General features: G+C 46.3%; 1 protein-coding gene across 3 annotated transcripts in view; it reads left to right on the forward strand.

Moving 5' to 3' along the window:
• ITGA5 (integrin subunit alpha 5) overlaps positions 1–20870 on the forward strand; it is a 72062-nt gene that overhangs the window by 16676 nt on the left and 34516 nt on the right. The window contains exons 1-4 of one of the 3 annotated variants that reach the window (XM_083729187.1): positions 5554–5594; positions 5736–5869; positions 16662–16765; positions 19617–19740. In XM_083729187.1, the coding sequence (XP_083585313.1) occupies positions 5569–5594; positions 5736–5869; positions 16662–16765; positions 19617–19740 (388 nt within the window). In that variant the 5' untranslated portion in view covers positions 5554–5568. Of the gene's footprint in view, positions 1–5553; positions 5595–5735; positions 5870–16661; positions 16766–19616; positions 19741–20870 lie in introns of those variants that run through there. The other 2 variants (XM_083729185.1, XM_083729186.1) reach the window with 2 other exon arrangements.

Raw genomic sequence — 20870 nt, forward strand, 5'->3', positions numbered from 1 at the left:
AGTTTGAAGGCAAACTTGATTTGGGCCTGCAAAAAGTTAAATCTACCAGGACAGTGGTGAAGCTAGGATGACGCCGGGGGGGGGGGGCTGTACTGCTTCCTGGAGGGCAGAAGGTTACCCCATCAGGCCAGAAATGGTTAGCCACCCCAGCTCTGGGTCTTGCTCCTCTAGGTTATGTCTAAGCTACAAGGCACTTTCCTTGCTTCCTGTTGACTGTAGTTGCGTGCCTCTCTAGATGTTGCTGGACTACAAATCCCATCTGCCCTGGCTACTGGTCATGCTTTCTGGGACTGCTGGGAGTTGTACTTCAGCAACACCTGGAAGGCTGAAGTTTCTCCACACTTGATAGAAAGGCTTTGTAAGTAGAACTCACTGGGGAAAAGAGACAGTTTCAGCTGAAAGTCTCAAATGTTCTGCCTGGGACCTGGCATGTCTGCAGTGGAAGGAAATTCCATAGCAAGGGGGCTGCCAGTGAGTGTGATGCTCATGCAAGATGTTTTGGGCCCAGGTGTGGTACAAAATGCTAAAGGTCATTGTTGCAAGCATGTGTGTGTGTGTTGATTCAGCCAACACCAATCTTGTTTGAGCTATTCTTCAAGTGTGTGTGTCTGTACATGCACACACATACACACCCCTTAGACTGGATTATGTGGTCAAAAAGGCAGCATTGCTCTGACAACATATAAGGGAGAGAGTAGTCTCTCAGGAATGTGAGACCTGAGCCTTTCAGTGGCTTTATAAATCCACAAACAGCACCTTGAATTGTGTCAAGAAGGCAGTCTGGGAACTTATGTGGATGTTGCAGCAGTGTTGCCAGTGCGTTGCCAGATCTCTTTGTAAGCAAACTGCTTTTCCGTGGGGGGCTCCTCGTGCCCTGTTAACATGCAATATGAAATGTCCTGCTTCTGGATACCAGTTGCTGAAAACTGCAGGATGGAACCTTCCCCCCACCCCTGCAGATTGCCACATAGATGTTGTTGGACAACAATTCCCCCAACCCTGGCTGGGGGTTAAGGAAGTTAGAGCACGATATGTTGGCTATTCCAGGTCCATCCATTACCTGCCCACCCTATCTGGAGGGCCACAGATTCCCCATCCCTAAGGAAAGAAGTACCTGATCACGCAATGCAGCCTGATATTCCCAGCACTGCAAAATATTTACAGGCAGCTGCAGTGCCTGTGAGATCGGAGAGCAGGAGGCTTGTGAGCAGTACAGTGCTGAGGGAAACAAACAGTGCTATGTCTTATGCCCCCCCCCCCCTCTCTGGCTTCCTGAGGATGTGACAGGGTGGCAGCCCCCAAAGGGTATTGTTGTGTCATTTGTTGGGAGGGAATGTTTTGTGTTTGTGTGTAGCAGACCAAACTGGTTCACACATGCAGCTACTTTATTATCTTACCACTTGACAACACAATGGCTTGCAACTGATGGGAATAAATAATGCTGTGTCATTTAAAATCTCTCTTTCCACCTGCTAAGAAGCTTAGAACTCAAGAAAAGCCCAGCTGGATCAAGCCCAATGCCCATCTGGTCCAGTGTCTTGCTCCCGCCATGGCTAGATGCCTATGAGAAGCCTACAAGGTAGGACTGTTCAGTGCAACAGTCCTCTCCTCCCTTGTGATTCCCAGCTTCAAATAACGAAGGCAGGAGGTAGCTAAACCTCTCTTCGGAGCTGCCCTGGATGTTGGCCCTCTGCCGGCTGAGGAGTAGCTTACTCCCAACTTGACCCTGTTTTGTATGATTGATTCCCCACTCCCAGAGAAGGAAGGACTAACCCAGGGGTCAGCAAACTTTTTCAGGAGGGGGGCAGTCCACTGTCCCTCAGACCTTGTGGGGGGCCGGACCCACCGCCTCCCGAAAGGCCCCCCCCCCACCTATGCCACTCATGCTGCAGCCGCCAACACTGCCTCGTTTTCGGCAGCTTCGGCGTCCTCTGTCTCGGTGGGGTACAGAGCCCACACCACTGGCCTGGGCAGCAGAGGCAGCCTCCACACTGCTGCCGCTTCCTTCCCGCTTGTCCACCTTAGCGGGAAGGAAGGGGCGGCGCCCAGAGGCATCCACAGCTTCTGATCCTGCAGCCAATCAGAAGCCATGCCGCATCACGGAAGTCAGTATCCGCACGGCGAAGCCTCTGCGCCATGCCTGACAGGCATGGGGACTGACCGAGGGGGCAGCAGGGTCCACAAGGTTTGCGGGCCAGATTAACAAGCCTGGTGGGCTGTATCCGGCCTGCGGGCCTTAGATTGACGACCTCTGGACTAACATATCCCATTGCTTATTTTGTTGCTGAGAGGATAAAAAGGAGCAGGTTCTGCAAACAGAGATTAGATAAAGGCCTTCCTATCTACCTGTGAAAATATCGTCAGAGAGGCTAGTTGAGGAAGGGAAGACTCAAGTGTGTCCCTAGCCATTATCCTTGGGTTCCCTGTTCATTATGGGACTGCCACTTCATGGCAGGGGCAGATATTTCAAAAGGCATGTTTGCATTGTAAATGCAACCCCCTTTAATGCAATCCTGCTCCAAAAAAATTCTGGCGGCTATGTAAACTAGTGATCTGCAATACTTATCAACAGGATCATGGGTCATTACTCCCAGATGAATTAATCTGAAATAGCTAATACTCCTGGGGTCTGTACTCACAGACCCTACAGGCAAATCCCTGATAGAATTTGGGGTGAAATTATTGGATTTTGTGGGGCATAGTTGAACAAATATGCAAATGAACCAAGACAGACTTGAGAGAAAAAGGTCTGGAGTTGTTGGGACTGAACCAGTTTTATTACCCAGAGAAACTAAGTTGACAGTTGAAAAGCTCCTCAGTCATGATCTTCTTCCTTTTTTTTTTTTTTTTGGTAACTTCCCCCGCTCCAAAATCCACAGGAATTAGGGCCCATGACTACACCCTCCTGATATAATGAGCTCCAGTCTCTTTCTTATTATGCATTCCGTGGGAAAAAAAATACCTTCCTTAGTTTGACTTACCATTAGCTTTCTTTTGCTGATGTGTTGGGAGATTGAATTTTGATGTCCTTTATATTTTTCCTGGAAAAATTGCCCTCACTGAAAACATATCCCTGGATGCAGAACACAGGTGGCTTGTTCAAATTTCACACTGAATGCAGGTACAAGCTGTCTCTGCACAAGTGTTTGTGTGGAAGGGCGAACACTTCCTGATTTGTACAGCTCAGCTATTTGTGTAGATGGCAAACTTGTTGAATGTTACCTGTGAATAACTACAGCCATACAACTCAGCTATTGTGCACATAGATTGTGCACTCGTTGAATGCAATGTGAGAATAGCCCTAGTTTTGGGTGCCTTTCAGTAGAGGTCTTAGCTCCCAGTGGGGTTGGTTTTCCTTTAGTAAAGAGAAGCCCCACAAAGTGCATTAGTGTTTTCATCAAAACTCTGCAGACGTTCCCATTCAGTTTAGCATCTCCAGGTCTCAAGAGCTTATTGGCCAACCCCCAACAACAGGACAAACCCACACTCCATGTTAGAAATCAGGGGTAGGCAACGTGAGGCCCGTGGGACAGATCCTGCCCAATCGCCTTCTCAATCCGGCCTGCAGACAGTCCAGGAATGAGTGTATTTTTACATGAGTAGAATGTGTCCTTTTATTTAAAATGCATCTCTGGGTTATTTGTGGGACATAGGAATTCATTCATATTTTTTTTCAAAATATAGTCCAGCCCACCACATGGTCTGAGGGACAGTGGGCTGGCCCATGGCTGAAAAAGGTTGCTGCCCCCTGTTAGAAATCATGAGATGCCTTCCACCCAAGTTTCACAGCTGTGGTGGAACTTGAGCTGGGCAGATTCTCTTGTTCGGTTTCTCCATGGACATTTGGTTTGTCCTGTGGCTGCAGTTTGGCTTCTCCCTGCATGGACGTCTGCCAGGGAGAATGCTCAGCTGATTTTGTGGGGGTGGTTTGGGGGTAGATGTGCCCCTGCTGTCTCTCCTTCCCTTTCATTCCTCCTTTGGTTCTCGAGGCAGGAGTGGTGTTGTTGTTTTTAAATCATTCTGCTGGTTCTCACTGGTGTGAGTTTCTCCAACAGACTTTGAAGTTGGGTTGGGAATCCTGGCAGGCTTCTCTTTATCCCAGTTACTTTGGTCTGGGCTACGAATCAGCAGTCGGCTCCCTGCAGAGATTTGAAAGGGGGGAGGTGGTTTTGAGTTCCCACCGATTCCCTCCTAGCAGTCGGATGAGTCTGGCAGGTTTGCCGCGCTGCGGATGTTCTCCTTGCTGTGTGCCACCCGCCCCCTCTGTTCTGATATGGTGGGGCTCTTGCTGCCACTGCTGGGTATCTTAAGCTCTTTCCCAGGCCTCTTTCTGGGCCCCAGGAGGGGTGGCTTCACTGCCTGCTTGCAGCTGCTGAATTGTACACCTGGCTGCCTACACAAGGGCCCTTTGTCCTGCACCAGGGAGCTCTGAAGAGGGGGTGGGGGGTAGGGTAGGGGAAAGGGAGAATAGGGAGGCTGCCAGGAGTTGGGGAACAGAATGGGAGAGAGGAACCTGGCATGGATATCTAAATAAGCCGGAAGCAATAATTTGAGCCTGCAGGTAAAACAAACAGACCTGCTAGTGGGCTGGGGGCTCTCAGGAAGACCACTAAAATGCATCATTACAGAACACAAGGAGAAAGGCTACTAAGGAGTAGATTTCTCCTATCAGAACTGCCAGCAGCTCACAGCATTTCTTTACTGCAAGCCCACATTGTTCTGGACTCCAAAAACTTATCATTCCATCTATTCCCAGAGTTCAGGTTCAGGTGTGAGTGTCATTCCATTTGTAGCCAAAATGACACTGTCCTCCCAGGAGAGTGTTACAGGAATTTATGTAAAGGTTGCAGGGGGGTTGCCCCTCCAGCAGACATCATACACACACACCCCATCTACCAAACTCAGCACAATCACTCCTGCAAATGTCCCCGCAAAACACTTCATCACAGTTTTTTCCTATGTCTATTCAAAGGGCCTCTGCTGCACATTAGCAAATCCAACAATTCACTGATAAATGTATCTATGTACTGGCTCACTGGGAAAACTTTAGAAAGTCATATAAAGTCGCTCCAGTATGGATTTGCACCATTCCAACTTTGTTCTGTTCAGGAAACGAATGGCTACCAAGGGGGGAGTCTGGGATGTGAGCAGCCATAATCCCTCAAGCCTGAGACCAGGTACTCAGCAGCCTCTTGTACAAGAGATCATCACTGGCATCCTGGCAGGTGGGTGTCAGACAGGCAGTCATCCCATGGACAAGGGCAAACCACCCAGGAATGGATTAGGAGTGTGATAACCTGACGAGAAAACCAGGAACTTGTAAATATTCCTACTGTATCACTTGGTGGGTGTGTGGTGGTGGGTAAGGGAGGTTGGGGGCAAACCTGATGAACCGGTTTCTACCAGAAAACCCCTCACTGTTTGTGACATATTTATGATGTATCTGTGATGTATGCATGATGCTTCACCTGAGTGTTCATGAGAAAAAGGGAAAACTTATAAGGAAACAGTGACAGGTGGAAGGGATTTTGCGAGGGCACAAAAAGGCAAGTTGTGGGGCTCCAATTTATGGGCGGGGAAAGTGGGCCCCAAAGGTATAAGCTCAATGAGCCTGAGGCAATCTGTGGGTAGCCCCTTCAGGAACAGGAGTTTAAGGGTGGGAGGAGCTTAGCCAGGCTCAAGGTGCATCTGGCTTAGACTCATCCTTTTGCTTCCTGCTCCCTTTCTTTCCACAGTGCCAGTGTCCTCGTGGGAGCACCCAAGGCCAACACAAGCCAGGTGGACGTTATGGAGGGGGGTGCTGTCTACTACTGTCCCTGGCCCCTTGGCGAGAGTAGCTGTATACCCATTGAATTTGACAGCAGCAAAGGTAAGCGGGATGTGTGGGGTTGGGAGGTGCCAATGGTAAGGGCTGGCTAACTGGCTGGCTACTTGCCCATCCTCATCCACCTCCAATTTTTACTCTGATTTTCAGTCATAATAATAAGAATAATAATTTATTATTTGTACCCTGCCCATCTGGCTGGGCTTCTCCAGCCACTCTGGGCAGCTTCCAAAAAAGATTAAAAATGCATTAAAATGTCACACATTAAAAACTTCCCTGAACAGGGCTGCCTTCAGATGTCTTCTAAATGTCAGGTAGTTGTTTATCTCTTTGACATCTGATGGGAGTGCGTTCCACTGGGAGAGTGCCACCACCAAAAAGGCCTTCTGCCTGGTTCCCTGTAGCTTTGCTTCTCACAGTGAAGGAACCGTCAGAAGGCCATCGGCGCTGGACCTCAGTGTCTGGGCAGAACGGCTACTCCAGATTCCCCGAATTCCCACTTCTTCTTTCTTCCCTACTTAATTCAGAAAATAAAGGCAACTGTGTCAGTCTATAAGAGCAATTACAAAATCCATAGTAGGACAAAGCCTCTATTAGGCCAACCAGAATTGCATGCAAGCTTTTGAGTTCCCCAGAACGCTTCATTGGCTTGGATGGTGAACAGGGGAATGCAGCCGGCTTCTGTTTATGGTCACGGTCTTAAGAGGTTTGTTAGACTGTGATCAGAGGTGCCTGCCCAAATTCCCCTTGTCAGAAACACCAAAGCCCAGCTCCATACTCAAATCAGGCAACTGCAGGGGCAGAGGAGCCTTTGGCATACGTGCTGCCGGGGTGCAAAGATCCGCCCAGCACCCCACAAGCGCTGCCATTGTGATCTTTGGTAAATGAGTGCATAAAGTCCTTTAGTGAAATAGTAGCCATACATTTCGGCAATACCTACGTATATATGTATTTTGTTTTTCTAGCTCAATCAAAATTATTTATTATTTCATAACAGGTAGATAGTTAAGAGCTTAGGCTGCTTCAGCGGTGGGTGCCTGGCAACCCCCAGAATTCTGCGCCCAGGTGCCCTGCACCCCTTGCACCCCCCTGTGCAGGGATTCTTCATGAATTTATTTGCGAGTGTGTTGTCAGGGGGGACCTGGGTATTCCTGACACATAGAGCTTATGAGTGTGAGAGTGCAGTCCTGGATTAGAGGCATAGGAGCCAAATCCTAGGGGCTAAGGTCCCTTTGCCCCCCCCCATTAAAAAATTGAGGTTGATGGGCATTGCCATTCAAATGGTGTGTGTGCACCGTGACATGTGATCAGGACAGGCCTTACCTGCCCCCCCCCCAAATATTTTATTCAAGTCACAGGGTAGAAGAGTCATGCAGTCCCTAGAGAGCTGGGGTGATGTTGTGGTTAGGACATTTGCAAATTAAAGCAACTGTGGTGAGCACCACACACACCTTGTAGCTAAGCACACATTGCAGCCTGACTACAACAGGAGCAGCAGGGAGAAAGGGGGAGTGCCTCTGCGGCAGCATGGGCATCCACGGGGGTGAACCCCTGGATTAAAGTGTTGGACCCAAGTTCTGATGAGACCCAAGTTCTAAATTCCCCTGCAGCCATGAAGGCAAATGTGAATGAGCAAAGGAAGACCAGTGCTCCATCTAGCTTCAGTATTCTCTATCTCAGGGTTTCTCCAGTTGTTGTTTTTTGGACTACAATTCCCATGATCCCTGACCACGGGTCCTGATAGCTAGAGATGATGGGACTTGTAGTCCAACAACAGATGGAGACCTAGGTTTGGGAAACCCTAATCTACACTGATTCTCTAGGTTTTCGGGTAGGGTTGTTCCCCAGCTCAACTTGGAGGCACTAGGGATGGAGCCTAAGACCTTTTGCATCGAGAGCATGCACGCTACCTTCGAACAGCTTCCCTTCTGCACAGCTGGGTAAGCTGGGCTGATGAAAGGCTGGTCACTGTCTCTCGACCCATCCCACCTCACAGGGCCGTTGTGGGCAGGGGGGAGAATGGTGTACTGTGAACTTCTGCAGGAAGGTTGGAATGAAAATACAACAAAAACACAGAACTAATCTTGAATAAAGAGATCAAAAGCCGCCCACAGGCAGAGTAAAGTGCAAATGTTGACAGTCTCCCTTTAGGTTCAAAGGCATTCTGTGTTGTAGGAGAAGAAAAGGGTCCAAACCAGGGGTCAGCAAACTTTTCAGCAGGGGGCCAGTCCACTGACCCTCAGACCTTGTAGGAGCCGGACTATATATTTTTTTTTTGGGGGAGGGTGAACGAATTCCTATGCCCCACAAATAACCCAGAGATGCATTTTAAATAAAAGGACTCATTCTACTCATGTAAAAACATGCTGATTCCTGGACCGTCCGCCAGCCGGATTTAGAAGACGATTGGGCCAGATCCGGCCCCAGGCCTTAGTTTTCCTACCCATGGTCTAAACTGTCCCACCCCTGTAACTTTGTGGCTCAGAAAGGCCTGGACTTTAGTTGGCCTGGCCTGGCCTGGGGCTTTCCTGTCTGGCCGCATGGCTCTGTGTTGACTTGGCTGGTCCTCAGTGGACGTGGGCCAGAGAGAGTTTCCTTGGCTCAGCTAAGAACAAGAGATCAGATTCCAGCCAGAGAGCCAAACAGGCCATTGCTCAGGGAGCCCCTACGTCCGCGTAGGCCTGAATCTGGGAACTACTTTCCAGGTGGCTGGTGTGCTGAGAGCAAGAGAGAACAATACTTTTCTTTTAATCCTCCCAAAAGTGAGCATTTTATTTCCACAGAGGTTTCTTTTTTTCCAGGCAGAATTGCTGAAAGCAAAAAAATGAGTCATTACAAGGATACTAATTTCTGGAGCTTTTAAATTGAATACTTCCTCCCTCCCCAGAAACTACAAATAGGGCAATGTAAAAAAAAATGAGCTGGAAAATCTACAGCTGAGCTGGGGAGCCTGTGCCCCCTCCAGATGTTGTTGGACTCCAACTCCCATCAGCCCCTGTCAGCACGGCCAGCCATCAAGGATGTTGGGAGCTGCAGTCCAGCAACCTCTGGAAGGCCACAGGTCCACCAGCCCTTGTCTGGGGCAACTGATTGGTAAGGCTTTTTGTTTTCCTGCACAGTCTTCTCAGAAGTAAATCTCAGTGAGGTAAATGAAGCCTATGCTCAAGTACCTGATTATGCAGAATAGCATCTGCCCAAAGACCTGCTCCGACCATAATGCTGTAAAGATGGATATGAGACTAACTCCAACCGGCTCCTTCAGATGGAAGATGAATGACAATTTGTTCAGAGATCAGGAGATTACCAAAAAGGCCCAAAAAGCTTTGAAGGACTACTTTGAGATAAATTTGAACACTACGGTGGAAAAAAGAACCGTCTGGGACACAAGTAAAGCGGTTATGAGGGGGTTTCTGATACAACAGAACACCATAAAGAAAAGAGCACAGAATGAGAAAAAAGATAAGATCCTGGAGAAAATTAAAGAATGTGAGAAGAAGTTAAGATCGAGACCGAAGTCAAAGGAGATTTTAAGAGAAATTAAACTCCACCAAGCACAATATTCTAAATTGATAAATCAGGAAGTGGAATGGAAAGTTAAGCTAATGAAACAAAGATCTTTTGAATCGGCAAATAAATGTGGAAAGCTGTTAGCATGGCAGCTGAAAAAGAGACAAAAATTGAATACGGTCACAAATTTAGAGATTGAAGGAAGAAATATTCAGAACCCGGTGGAGATCAGAAAGTGTTTCCAGAGATACTTTAAACAATTATATACACAAGGGCCGCAAAACGAGGTGGAGATAGAACAATTTTTGATAAAGAATGGTCTACCAAGGCTGTCTCAAGAAAATAGAACAATCCTGAACTATAAAATAACACAACAAGAGATTGAAGAAGCCATTCAGAACATGCAACTGGGCAAATCTCCAGGGCCAGATGGGCTTACCTCCAAATACTATAAGACATTGAAAGACTATTTGATACATCCATTAATGGAGGTTTGCAATGAAATCATGGAGGGGAAGAAGGCACCGGAGTCGTGGAAAGAAGCTTTCATCACATTGATACCCAAACTAGAAACTGAAAAGACACAACTTAAGAATTACCGCCCCATCTCCCTCCTAAATGTGGATTACAAAATATTTGCAGACATTTTAGCAAGTAGATTTTAAAAAGTTTTAAATGAAGTAATTCATAAGGACCAGGCAGGCTTTCTCCCAGGTAGACATTTGTTTGCTAATACAAGGAATATTATTGACATTTTGGAGCTTTTGCAAACAAATATTAATACAAAAGCAGTGTTAATATTTATAGACGTGGAGAAGGCCTTTGATAACATCTCATGGAAGTTTATGAAGAAAAATTTGGAAAGGATGGGAGTGGGACGGGGGTTTGAGAATGGGATAGAGGCAATTTATTCGGAACAAAAGGCTAAATTGATAGTGAACAATGTGGTGACGGAAGAGTTCAAAATTGAAAAAGGAACACAACGAGGTTGCCCTATCTCCCCTTTGCTATTTATTTCGGTCCTGGAGGTGCTCTTGAACATGATTAGAGGAGACCGGTTGGTGGAAGGAATTCAGGTAGGAGCGAAACAGTATAAACTTAAAGCATTTGCAGATGACCTAGTTTTGACCCTACAGGAGCCAGAGTCTAGTACGAAAAGGGTATTACAATTGATTCAGGAGTTTGGTCGGGTGGTGGGATTTAAACTTAACAAACAGAAAACCAAGGTTTTGGAAAAAAAATTGACACCTTTAGAATCAGAAAGGTTTCAGAAAGAGACAGAGTTAAACGTGGTTAAAAAAGTAAGATACCTAGGGGTAAACATAACAGCGAAGAATATGAGTCTATTTAAGGATAACTATGAAAAGTGTTGGTCTGAAATTAAAAGGGATTTAGAAGTTTGGTCAAGATTGAAACTTTCCTTGTCAGGACGAATTGCTGCTATAAAGATGAATGTATTGCCAAAGATGTTGTTTTTATTTCAGACTTTACATATTGTGGATAAAATGGAGTGTTTTGGGAGGTGGCAAAGAGTTATCTCCAAATTTGTCTGGCAGGGCAAAAAGCCCAGAATTAAGTTTAATATACTAACTGATGCTAAAGAAAGAGGGGGCTTTGCCCTGCCAGACTTAAAGCTGTACTATGAATCAGCAGCTTTCTGCTGGTTGAAAGATTGGCTGCTTCTTGAAAACACTGATGTTTTAGATTTGGAAGGATTTAACAACATTTTTGGATGGCATGCATATTTGTGGTATGACAAGGTTAAAATTCATAAGGCTTTCAAGAACCATATTGTCAGGAAAGCAGTGTTCAATGTCTGGATAAAATATAAAGACTTATTGGAAAATAAGACCCCAAGGTGGTTATCACCAATGGAAGCCAAGGCCCAGAAAAGACTCAATATGGAGGCCAAATGGCCGAAATATTGGGAAATAATAGAAAAAGATGGAGATAATTGGAGGTTGCAGAGTTTGGAGAAATTAAAAGATAAAGTGCGAGATTGGTTACATTATGCTCAGATCAAAGAAGTTTTTAAGTTGGATAAAAAGATAGGATTCCAGGTGGAAAAATCAAAGTTAGAAACGGAATTGTTAGAACCTAAGACTAAGGTACTTTCAAGAATGTATAATTTGCTGCTAAAATGGAATACACAAGATGAAACGGTCAAATCGGCTATGATAAAATGGGCACAGGACATAGGGTATAATATTATGTTTGCTGACTGGGAAAGGTTATGGACCACCGGTTTGAAATTCACGGCATGTAATGCCTTGAAAGAAAATATTATGAAAATGATATATAGGTGGTACATGACCCCAGTCAAGCTTGCAAAAATATACCATTTGTCTGATAATAAATGTTGGAAATGTAAAGAAACTGAAGGAACGTTCTTTCACCTCTGGTGGACCTGCCCTAGAGTTAAGGCTTTCTGGGAAATGATATATAATGAGTTGAAAAAGGTATTTAAGTATACCTTCCCTAAGAAACCAGAGGCCTTTCTTTTGGGCATCGTCGGCCAGAGGGTGTTAAAGAAGGACCGAACATTTTTTATGTATGCAACAACAGCAGCAAGGATACTTGTCGCTAAATACTGGAAAACCCAAGATTTGCCCACACTGGAAGAATGGCAGATGCAACTGATAGACTATATGGAGCTTGCAGAAATGACTGGCAGAATCCGAGACCTGGGAGAAGAAGTTGTGGAGGAGGACTGGAAGAAATTCAAGGACTATTTACAAAAATATTGTAAATTGTATGAATGTTAAGAAAGATGTAAGATTATCAACAATATGGCACCAATAAGTTAGTTAAAAGGAATATGAAGATAAATGAAAATATAAGAAAAGATAAATTTTGGATAAATATTATGTTAAAATTAAGCTTTTAAGGTTTGGGTTAAATTATCTAAAATTAGGGATACAATATCAGAAAATTATAATATAAGAATTGAAACAAGGTGATAAATTGCTGGGTAAAGTTCGAAAATTTGGAACGCAGGAACGAGAGATGTGAGGAAGTCCAAAGAAGTGAAGAAAATGTGGATATTGGAAAAATTATATGTTATTTTGTTTGTTCTTTTTATTGTTCTAAGAAAATCTTTAATAAATATTTATAAAAAAAAAGATTATGCAGAATAGCTCTTAATGAGACTTTTAATCTCAGGGTCATGGGTTTGAGCCCCACGTCGAGCAAAAAGATTCCTGCATTGCAGGGGGTTGGACTAGATGACCCTGGTGGTCCTTTCCCAACTCCACGATTCTATCGTTCTGTTGAACTGCAGCCCTGACATCCATATTTGGAGCCCACATAATCCTTGGAAGGCAAAGAACTTTGTTAACTGAATAAGCAAAATGGACTGAATGTCTTATAAGAAACAGCAAGGGTCGCAGGTTCGGTGACAAAAACACAGGCCGAATTCTTATATATACAGTATGTCATGGCATTTTGAGATATGTGTTCCTGGGTTTGATCTCATGCCTGTTTGGGGTGAGAGAAGGCTGCGCTGCCAATTCTGTTTTGTTTTGAACTGCATTCACAAATGAAACCAAAGTATCACAGCAGCTGTCAAAGTAGAGCTGGAAAGATTCCTGTTCTAGGGACTCCTTGTTTCATGTTTTGTTTATTACTTTTTTACTCCCTGCCTCTTTCCTCCGTGAAGCTGAAGCACAGTGCCATCCCCCCACCCCAGTGATCTGATCTTTGCAACAGTCCTGCGAGAGGCCATAGTTAGCTCATGGTCAGCCATGGCCAAGTAGGGATTTCAGCCCGGGCTTCCTCAGACATGATCCATTGCACGCTAGCAGCACGAAACGCTCCACCCTCCTGGCTCACTGTGAGCGGGAGGGTGGCAGCTGAGCCAAGGTCCCTAATATCTCCAGACAGGAGTAGTCCTGGAAAGTCACTGCCTCTCAGTGTAGGCACTACAGTCATACCTCGGGTTGAAGTAGCTTCAGGTTGAGCATTTTTGGGTTGTGCTCCGTGGCAACCCAGAACTACGGAATGCGTTACCTCCAGGTTTTGCCTCTCACGCATGCGCAGGCGCTCCAAATGACGTCACTTGCATGCACGGAAGCAGCGAATCGCCACCCGCACATGCGCAGACACAGGTTACATTCGCTTCAGGATGCGAACAGGGCTCTGGAATGGATCCCGTTCGCATCCAGAAGTACCACTGTACTGAGCTGAGTAGACCCAACGGTCTGACACAGTCTATGGTAGCTTCCCATATTGTGGCTTCTTCATGTGTCTGTGGAGTAAAACAGATTTTTGAAAACTTACTTTCTTGAGGGAATCCTTTCCACATCTGTTTCCCAGCTGAGGACTCCTTGCACATTGCAAAGGCTTGTGGGGAATGGTCTGGGGCTCTGTCTTAGGAGCACTGGTCAGCCTGTTCTCCTTAATCGCGGCCCCTGCTTCCTTCGGGCTCTCAGTTGCAGGAAGATCCAGCATGGCAAGGAAGCGTGTCTGCCATTGCCAATCATCTTCTCACTGCGGAAACCTTGAGAGGCATCCAGGGCACCTCAGAGTTTCCTGGACTGGAGTTTGAAGAACCACTGGAGTGGAGATCGCACCATTAGGGAGGGTTGTGGGGCCTAAGTGGTTTTTGATTAACAAGAACAACCTCCCCCCTCCCTGGTCCTGCCCTCCTCCTCCTCTTCCAGTCTCCTCTTCCCCACCAGATGGGAACAATGGGAAATCTTGAAGGGGGAAATGGGCAGCAGTGCTATGTTATGAAATATTTTCTCTTTCTGAATAAACAGGGGAGGAATTTCTGGAGCATTGTTCACAGTGGCGGTGTGGGATTTTTGAAATTGCAAACTGCAGGGATTGTTGATTTTTCAGGCAGTGATGTGAATTAAAGAAGGGTGGAGGGGCGGGCTGGAAATGCCCACGTGGAACCAAATTGTATTTTTGGCAGTTCCTTTAGTTTAGAGTAAATTGAGAGAGGGAGAGAATTGGAAATGCCCTTAATGGACGAGAAGTAGCTTGTGAGACTTGGCATTTGTTTTATACCTGGTCTTCTGGGGTCACTGCCTGACGGTTTCTTTTGCAAGAAAGGGATTAAGTGGTGCTCGTTCCTGCAAGATCTGCGGGTATTATCACTACATCCCATTGGATTGATATGAAGGGCCTTGTATGAACCAGAGCCAGGGGGCTGGGGATGCCTCTTCTGGTCTGGATCAAAACCAAAGGCAACAACTGCTGGGAGAATAGCAAGCTCACAGCCTCAGATCAGGCTGTTCCCCACAAGCTCCATCCCACCCCCTAAATGAAAACGGGAATCCCTCTTCCCTCTTAGCACTCCACGTGGATTTAGTACATTTTCTGCATAAGCTGCTGATCTGGACCTTATTGGGAAAAGTGGAGAAACATTCAGGGCCGTAGGGGGACAACCTTTCTGTGGGTGGGCAATTCTCTGCAGCAGGAGTGATGGCAGGATCCTGTCGCACCTGAGGCTGAGATGGGGCAGAATTTCTAGAATTTCCTAGGCTCTCCTCGGAGGCCGGAGCCATGACTAGTGCAGGGGTTTATGGGCTGCCACATCTGAGGGTGACCACAAATCACCTTCATTTAGTTAGTTTCTGGCAGTTGCCTTGTGAAAGACAGTATTTGTTGTATTGGTTATGGTTTTTTTATAGTCCCTCCTCCCAGTGCCGCCCAGTAAATATAAAAATACAATACAATATGCCAACAACATATATATTGCAATATGTTGGTTATTCTTATGCTTTATTTATGTATTTCAATTTTTTATATTAAGTTTTTATTTAGTTGATATCATGACCTATAAAACACAGAATCATTAACACTGATTTTCATGGTTTAAATAAAAAGTAGTGTGTTCTGGCATGCAGTTTGGGAATTAACCAAATGGGGCAATGATCACATCTTAGGAAAACAGTGAAAAGGTGGAGATTTTGGAAGTATTTGTGGTGATGGGATGGAGCCAGAGAAGGCAACAAGTCAAGCAGATGGGGAAGATGTAGGAGGAGTAGAGGCTGAAGAGACCCGGAGCTGCAGTGCAGAAGGTCCCAGGTTCCTATCCCAGCATCTCCAGCTAAGTCTGGGAAAGATTCCTTCCTGGTCTGAATTCCTGGATGGCCGCTACCGGTCTGAGGACAATATCAGGGTAACAATAGTGTGTAGTGTTCAAAGTGCTTTGCATTACCTTGAAATCTTTACAACATCCCTGTAAGGCAGGCCAGCATTGTTATTCCCAAAATTATAGAAAAGGGACAGGCTTCCAAGACTGAGAGTCGGCAGTTCACCAGCAGCCAACCAGCAAATTCACAGATCAGCTGAGAGTTGAACTGCTCATAGCTCATGTTCTGAACCATTATGTTGAAGTGCAGACTTGTGGGGAGTGATAGAAAATGCAGTGCAGAACCACCGTGGCGCGTGGCGCTTGCTGGGCCTGCTTGCCTTCCTCACTGGTCAAAGAACCAATGCTCTGACTTGGTATAAGGTGCCTTCCTATTTACTCTTCCACCAAAAGGCCAGGAATTCTCAGATCACATGCTGTGCTCTGAGAGGAGCTGAGTTGTGCCTCGGTGGGGAAGGGGAAGGCTGTTTTAAATGCGTCCATCAGTCTAGGCTTCTTGTTCTCACTCTCTTTCTCTGCCAATACAGTGGTACCTCCAGTTGGATCCTGAGGTTTCTGCAACCAGAGGGACCGCTTCTGCACATGTGCGCGTGGCAAAAACCCAGAAATATACTTTCGGGTTTGCCGCGTACATATACCAAAGTTTACGTAAGTGGAGGGATACGTAAGCGGAGGTACGACTGTATGTGAGTAGTGGCATCAACTCAGTCTCCTCATATTGCTTTGCACCTGATGGATGCTGGAGATTCCCAGAAACATCCCCCTTGCCCCCAGAGAATGGTCCAGTCCCAGAATCCTGATGTGCCTGGGCAAAGGGGAGGTCAGGATACCTGGGGCCAATAGTCCTTGGGTTATCCCATAGAAAACACAGGAAAGCAGCATAGCAACATGGAAAGCTACCTTGTACTGAGTCAGATCATTAATCCATCTAGTTCAGTGTTGCTTACACTGATTGGCAGCAGCACTTCAGGGTTTCAGACAGAAGTCTTTTGCACCTAGGACTTTCTGCATGCAAGGCAGATGTTCTTGCCACCAAGCTACAATCCTTGTTCTAGGGGCTGACTGAAATGATAGTGTATATGATTTACATCCTCTGTCTCTGCCCATCCACCTTCTTTCAACAGTGAGAGTAAAATTTTATCCAGAATGCTGGAAGGAAGTTGTGTCCCGGGTATCTGAAAGCCTTTGAGGAACACTGATCCAGACCCCTTTGTGTTCTCTGTCCAGCAGGATCCCGCATGGAGGACTTTAATGGGATGGTGGAGCAAATGGAGTTCAAATCGCTGCAGTGGTTTGGAGCCACAGTGCGGTCACATGGCAGCTCCATCCTGGTAAGAGCATGAATTTGGCAAAGCGCATAAGCAATTGGTTGACCGGGGGAACCCGGACCATCTCCAGATGGCCACAGTTTTGCAGGAAAGATTTAAGCGCATACCAGAATTCTATTTTGGAAATGGATTGAAGTGCTCTGTCACCCTAGCACAACAACTTTGCTTTTGGGAACTTTTTGCAGTTTGGGTCATGACAGAAAAGTGTGTTGAAAAATGTGTGATAAATGAATGAATAATAGGAAGATGTTTAAAAGACCCCACAAGAAGATCGAGGTGAATGCTCATTGCCCTATAACCTCGCTGCAAACAAACCAGCATGAAGGCTCAATAAAGACCGGATATAATTTAGCCTTTGCATAAATGTTGTGGAAACACATCAGGATGAATGAGCAAATAGCTTGTCGCCAGGGTGGGGGGGTGGGGCTCAGTAACAACAGCCCATGCTGGTTCAGGTTTTGTTTTTAGCTGCTTCTTCCTTCTCATCACAGGACCCCTCTGCAGCATGGAAGCTGTGAGAGCTCCTGCCTCAGTGGCTTCTGGAGCTGCCATAGCTAAGTTCTAGGCACTCCTGGCTTGTGTGCTACACAGATGTGATCTATGTGCCTTCAGTGGCCCAAAGTCGCATGTTTCTTGAATATTTGATAACCAGGGCTAACGGTGCCTCTGTATTGGGACTGGTGAAACCAGATCCCTCTGAACTGGAGAGCGAAAACTGTCACTTTCCCAATTTTTCGCTGGGTTCTTTTAATTAAGGCTGCCATTAACCACAGGAGGGGAGAAGGCTCCTGTGCTCAGGTCACGGATGCAGATTACTCAGCACAGGCCACTGGTTGGCCACTATGAGAACAAGATGCTGTTACACTGTTGAGTAAACATTCATAGGATTGCACTGTAAGAAACCCAGAAATCTCCAATGCGGCAACGCCATTTCTTCCCTTCTAGATTTCTTGCATATCTAAGTCCACCCACCCACACAAACACACAGAGGCCAGTTATTCCCAGTGTCAGAAACCCCTGTTGCAATGCTGTGTCCTGTTGTGATCAAAGTCCATTGATAAAGTTTGTGACAAACTGATGTAGACTTGAAGGAAGATGTCATACAATAATACTGATCTTCCTCTGTCTAAATACGCTGTCTGGCCCCTCTAAAAAGAGATGGGAGAGCAGGGGGAACTTGATCTCCTTATTAGTCCCCTCCCAACTAAGTTTTATTTTCTTTCTTCTTAAAAAAAATGTCCCTTTTGAAATGCACACCCCAGTCTCCCCAGTACTAAGAGTGTCAGATGCTCATTTCCAGGTGTTGCTTTAGGGTTGCCAGAGGTTTTTTTGGGGGGGGTTGCTTCCCTGCAATTTATTAGTTACCTTGCTGAACTTCAAACTGTGCTTTGAACTCCTCAACTTTCCAAAGTCTGTCATATGGGGGCAGGAAGGATGCAGCTAGTAAGAACTGCAGGAAATGCAAAGTGTGGTGGTGGTGTGTGTGTGTGTGTGTGTGTGTGTGGGCGGGCAGGCGGGTGTTGGGCGTTGCTCAAGCAACCCTGTGGCCTCACTAGGACACCCTGTTTTTCTCTTTGGTTTCCCCCAAGATGCTCCCTGTAGTCCTTTTCAACTAGCCTGCTGCAGGCAGGGCTTCCTCCAGTCTTTTGACATCTAGGACATACCTTGTTGCTTTCTTTCTAAATTAAAATGAGAGGCACACTTCACTCCAACCTCACTTTATTTTGCTTGAAACCTTTTTTTAAAAAAAGACACCCTTCATCCTATTTGAATATAAGGTTAGTTTACAGAACAAAATCAATTAAAGTACAAAATGCAAACAGTGCGTATGTGACAGGAACATAGACTGCTTCCCCCACTGCTCTGGCTAACTCAGGATTCTCTACAGCAGCTGGCAGCAGCTCTCCAGGATTTCCCTGTCCCTCCTGGAGATGCTGGTGTAGAGAACCTGGGATCTTCTACATGCCAAGTAAATGATCTACCAGTGATCTATCGCGCTTCTCCAAATGGTGGGTGGATATCTTGGGTCCCAGGACAGCAGGAAGGCATCCTCCTTGCAACTCAGGGGAACCTGGGTCAACATTGTCTCCTGGCCTGGAGCACCCCTCCTCTTTTCCTACTTAGAGATGGGACTCTGCTTTTTGTCCAGTGTTGGGGCTTCTAGGATTCTGTTATGCTGGTTAACTAGGAAATTCTAATGCATCCTGGATTCTTTCCCTTGGGACAATGCGAGTGCTTGTGTTGGTGCAGAGAGTGACCGGTGAATGTATCAAAGAGTGTGCCTTAAATCACCAAGGAATTCTTCCACCTTTTTCATGGCTCTGACACAGTTTGGGACTCTTTGCTGTAGACTCTACAATGTAGAGCAATGTCCTGATCTGGCCACATGTGGATAGAGATGCTGGAAAGGGTGGTGGCCGCAAGATAGGCCTGGATGTTGCAGGGCAGTCATCTGCAGAAGGTGGCACATCTCTACAGAGGTCGTTGGCATTGCTGAAGCTGCAGTGTTTGACCCTTGAATTGTACAGGGCTAGTCTGACTCCAGCTGTGAGAGCTTTGGCCACAAGTCAGAAGACCATCTCGCTCCCAGCTTCTGTACATTAAAACTGAAAGCTCGTGGTTGTAAGAACATTGTAACATTAAGAGTCAGTGCATGAGATTGCTTGTTTTCATCTTCCCTCCCGACCCCTTTTCCTTTTTGTGCCATAGGCCAGAGTGCTGGGTTATTTATATTGATTTGTAAGCAGCCCTGGGAGTTTTTTTCCATCAGAAGTGGGGGGGTAGAAATGCTTTGCATGAGTGAAGACTGTGGAGCCCTTTCCATTTGCTTACCAGGCTCATCTTCTTCCTCTAGGCCTGCGCCCCCCTGTACAGTTGGCGAACCTACAATGACGAGCCTGAGCATGAGGTTGTGGGCACCTGCTTCTTGTCCATCAACAACTTCACCAAGTTTGTGGAATACGCACCTTGCCGCTCAGGTAACAAGGGGCTCTGGCAGGGGTTCAGCCCTTGCACAGGACCTCAGCCTTTCTTTCTTTTTAAGAAAACTGTATTGAATTTGTGTAGAAGTACATTAGAAGATTCCACTGGACACCACAAAAAATACATATAAAACCTTAACAACCAACCAGCACATCTGCTGAATAAAATAAATGGTTGGTAAACATAAGGGGGACCATGAGGTTTATTAAGACAGTTGGCAACCCTTTCATGCAGAGGTTCCATTCCTGGCCCCTGTGCACATCGACTGAGTGCATGGAAGTCCACCCCTTTTATGACTTTTTGTGACATTTTCAGTCACTTCTGAGTTTGGTGCTGTGTGTGATTACATGTCTTTCTGACATGTGCTAATTGGTCATCGCCTGTATAACTAATGGAACATTATCTTTAAGGTAACTTATTGAATGTGCCCAAAAGGTTGCATAAAGGAGGGGCTGACCACATTTTCTCCCCTTGTTAAACTGGATGTCTAAATCAGTTCCCTATGATTTCCTCAGTCTTTGAGAAAGAAGGAAGGGGACACAGTAGTGTCTTTGCTGTGTTGGTTCTGGGTTCCCTGATCTGTAGCTCTTCCTCCATGGAGGTGCATCAGTGTGCTGTTAGGCTTTTTTTTTTTTACCTTGCCTTAGCTGTGTGCCACTGTGCAGCTGACTTGCGCCTGGTGATGGGCAATGAAGGTATGGGAGCTGCATGTGGTGGTAAGGTTTGCCATCCACTGGACTAGGGAGCTGGAAGAAGTATGAGTGACTATAGAGGTCCCTTCCTTGTCCCTTGTACTAACCCCTTTTAATGAGCCGTCCCTCCTGCTGAAAGAACACGGCAGATGAACCGAAGGGCCAGCCAGCCAGCTGCTTCCTAAGCATAATCTGGAGCAGTAGGAAGTGGGTGTGGGAAAAGCTGGGAGCGTTTCCCTGGGGAGACCCATACAGTGATCACCAGAAGGCTGCTGTGCCACCAGCAGAGCCCCCCCCCCCCCATAAGAAAAGTCCTGTTGGATCAGGCCAAAGACTTAGTCTAGCATCCTGTTCTCACATTGGCCCCTCCAGTCTCTAGAGAGCCAGCTCTTGCTGAGTTTACTGCACAGCTTGAGGTCAGCTCTGGAAGAGGG

Source organism: Podarcis gaigeae, assembly GCF_964106915.1.
Source record: "Podarcis gaigeae genome assembly, chromosome: 2".
NCBI classification, from domain to species: Eukaryota; Metazoa; Chordata; class Lepidosauria; order Squamata; family Lacertidae; genus Podarcis; species Podarcis gaigeae.